Raw genomic sequence first — 1,680 nt, forward strand, 5'->3', positions numbered from 1 at the left:
GAGAGAAACACATGCATGAGGGAGCCAGCAGGGAACTAAGCCCCACATCCACAATACCTGCTGGGAAACACTAGCCACCCCCACCCAGCTCCCTTCTCCCAGTCCTCCCACTCGGGAAGGTGAAAAAGGAAACATGGCTTTGCTCCACATTTCCACACCATGTTGCCGGTGAGGTGAGCACTGCTTGTCCCCAGCTCTGACAGGAGGTTAAAGTAGCCCTGTCCTCTGCTCTGACACTCCACCAGACCCGCTCTGGCCCACAGCAGCTCCTGCACTGTCCCCCCCAGGTTCACACCTCCTCATTCTCCGCGGTGAGGGCAGCTGGCTTGGCCTCCTGCGCCAGCTGCCCATAGTCGTTGGTGAGCTGGTTGGCCAGTATGCCCAGCTCGTCTGGGTTGGTGGTGGATTTGGTGACCTGCCAATGGAAGAAGAGCGGGAGTTGGAGGAGCTCTACACCACAACGGGCAAGCAAGGAATGTGGTCATCTGCCTGGGTGGCTGGCAGTGCCTTCCGCGGTGATAAGCTTGCTTGCACCTACCATCTCCTGCACAGTCACTGCGATGGCCTTGGCTGTCTTCACCATTGTGGTCTGATAGTCCACAAATGTCCCCTCTGGCTCGCCCATGGGCCCTTCATCCAGCTGCAAGAGACCATCAGGAGACTCTGGCTCCAACTCCAGCCCAAAGACCTTGTACAGCTCAACCCTGATTCTTCCTCTCCCCCATCACCATCCCTGACCAGGTCTGCTCTACACTCCCCTCACCTGGTTGATGGCCTGGGTGATGGAGTCCACCATGCCTCCCACGACACCTGCAGCGCTGGCTGCCTCATTCAGGGTGGTGGTCAGATCCTCTACTGCTTCCTTCATCATCTGCACTGCCTCTTCCAGAGCCTCCTGGGTGTGGGCAGCTTGCTGCAAGGATAAGCCAGCACAAGGTAAGGCAGGCAGTGGCTCTCCTCCTGACAGGGACGCTGCATGCTCACCCTGGGGTTCTGTCTGGCATGTGTGCCATGCAGTACCCACACATGAAGGGAGCGTGACACCCACATGTGTCCCTCCTGCTCACCTTGGGGTTCCCACCAGCCTCCTTGGCTGTGTACAGCATCTGCAAGGCGGACTCGGCCAGTGTTTTGGTCTGATCCAGGAGGTTCATCTGCTGCTGGTGGTTGGGCGTTTTGGAGGCAGCACCGACAGCTGCCATAATGAGTGGCTCAAAGTACTGAGCCATCTGGGACACCTAGGGAAGAGCAGCATCAGCATCAGCACCTTCCAACACCAGCTGTCTCATGCATTTCCCCCCGCCCGGAGCTCCTCGACGTGCACCGAGCACCCCGGCATCATCCCCATGTTACCTTGTGCCCCAGCTGTGAGGCCTCGGCCCGTGCCGCACTGGCCACGGGCTCGATCAGGTTGCTGATCTCCTGGACGGCAGTGATCATCTGGTTGTGCAAGGCCTGTCACAAAGAGAGGGTATTGCATGAGGCTGCAGTAGGGCTGGGGTCACCCTGTGTCACTGGGAGCCCAGAGGAAGGACACTCGCCCCCGTTACAGTCACACAATCACAGAATCACTGTGGTCGGGAAGTACCTTTACCAACTGTTATCTAACTCTACCAGCCCACTGCTACACCATATCCTCGAGCCCATCTAGATGCTTTTAAATACATCCAGGGATGGCGA

General features: G+C 58.1%; 1 protein-coding gene across 1 annotated transcript in view; it reads right to left on the reverse strand.

The window, feature by feature from the left end:
* LOC103769874 (talin-1) overlaps positions 1 to 1,455 on the reverse strand; it is a gene marked incomplete at both ends in the record, with an annotated part of 9,163 nt that extends 7,708 nt beyond the window's left edge. The window contains 5 exons of the mRNA XM_008937114.1: positions 296 to 415; positions 539 to 640; positions 764 to 913; positions 1,068 to 1,238; positions 1,354 to 1,455. Coding sequence (XP_008935362.1) covers positions 296 to 415; positions 539 to 640; positions 764 to 913; positions 1,068 to 1,238; positions 1,354 to 1,455 — 645 coding nt within the window. The remainder of the gene's footprint in view (positions 1 to 295; positions 416 to 538; positions 641 to 763; positions 914 to 1,067; positions 1,239 to 1,353) is intronic.
* Positions 1,456 to 1,680: the final 225 nt, after the last annotated feature.

This window comes from Merops nubicus, unplaced genomic scaffold (genome assembly GCF_000691845.1).
Source record: "Merops nubicus isolate BGI_N331 unplaced genomic scaffold, ASM69184v1 scaffold24703, whole genome shotgun sequence".
Classification (NCBI taxonomy): Eukaryota; Metazoa; Chordata; class Aves; order Coraciiformes; family Meropidae; genus Merops; species Merops nubicus.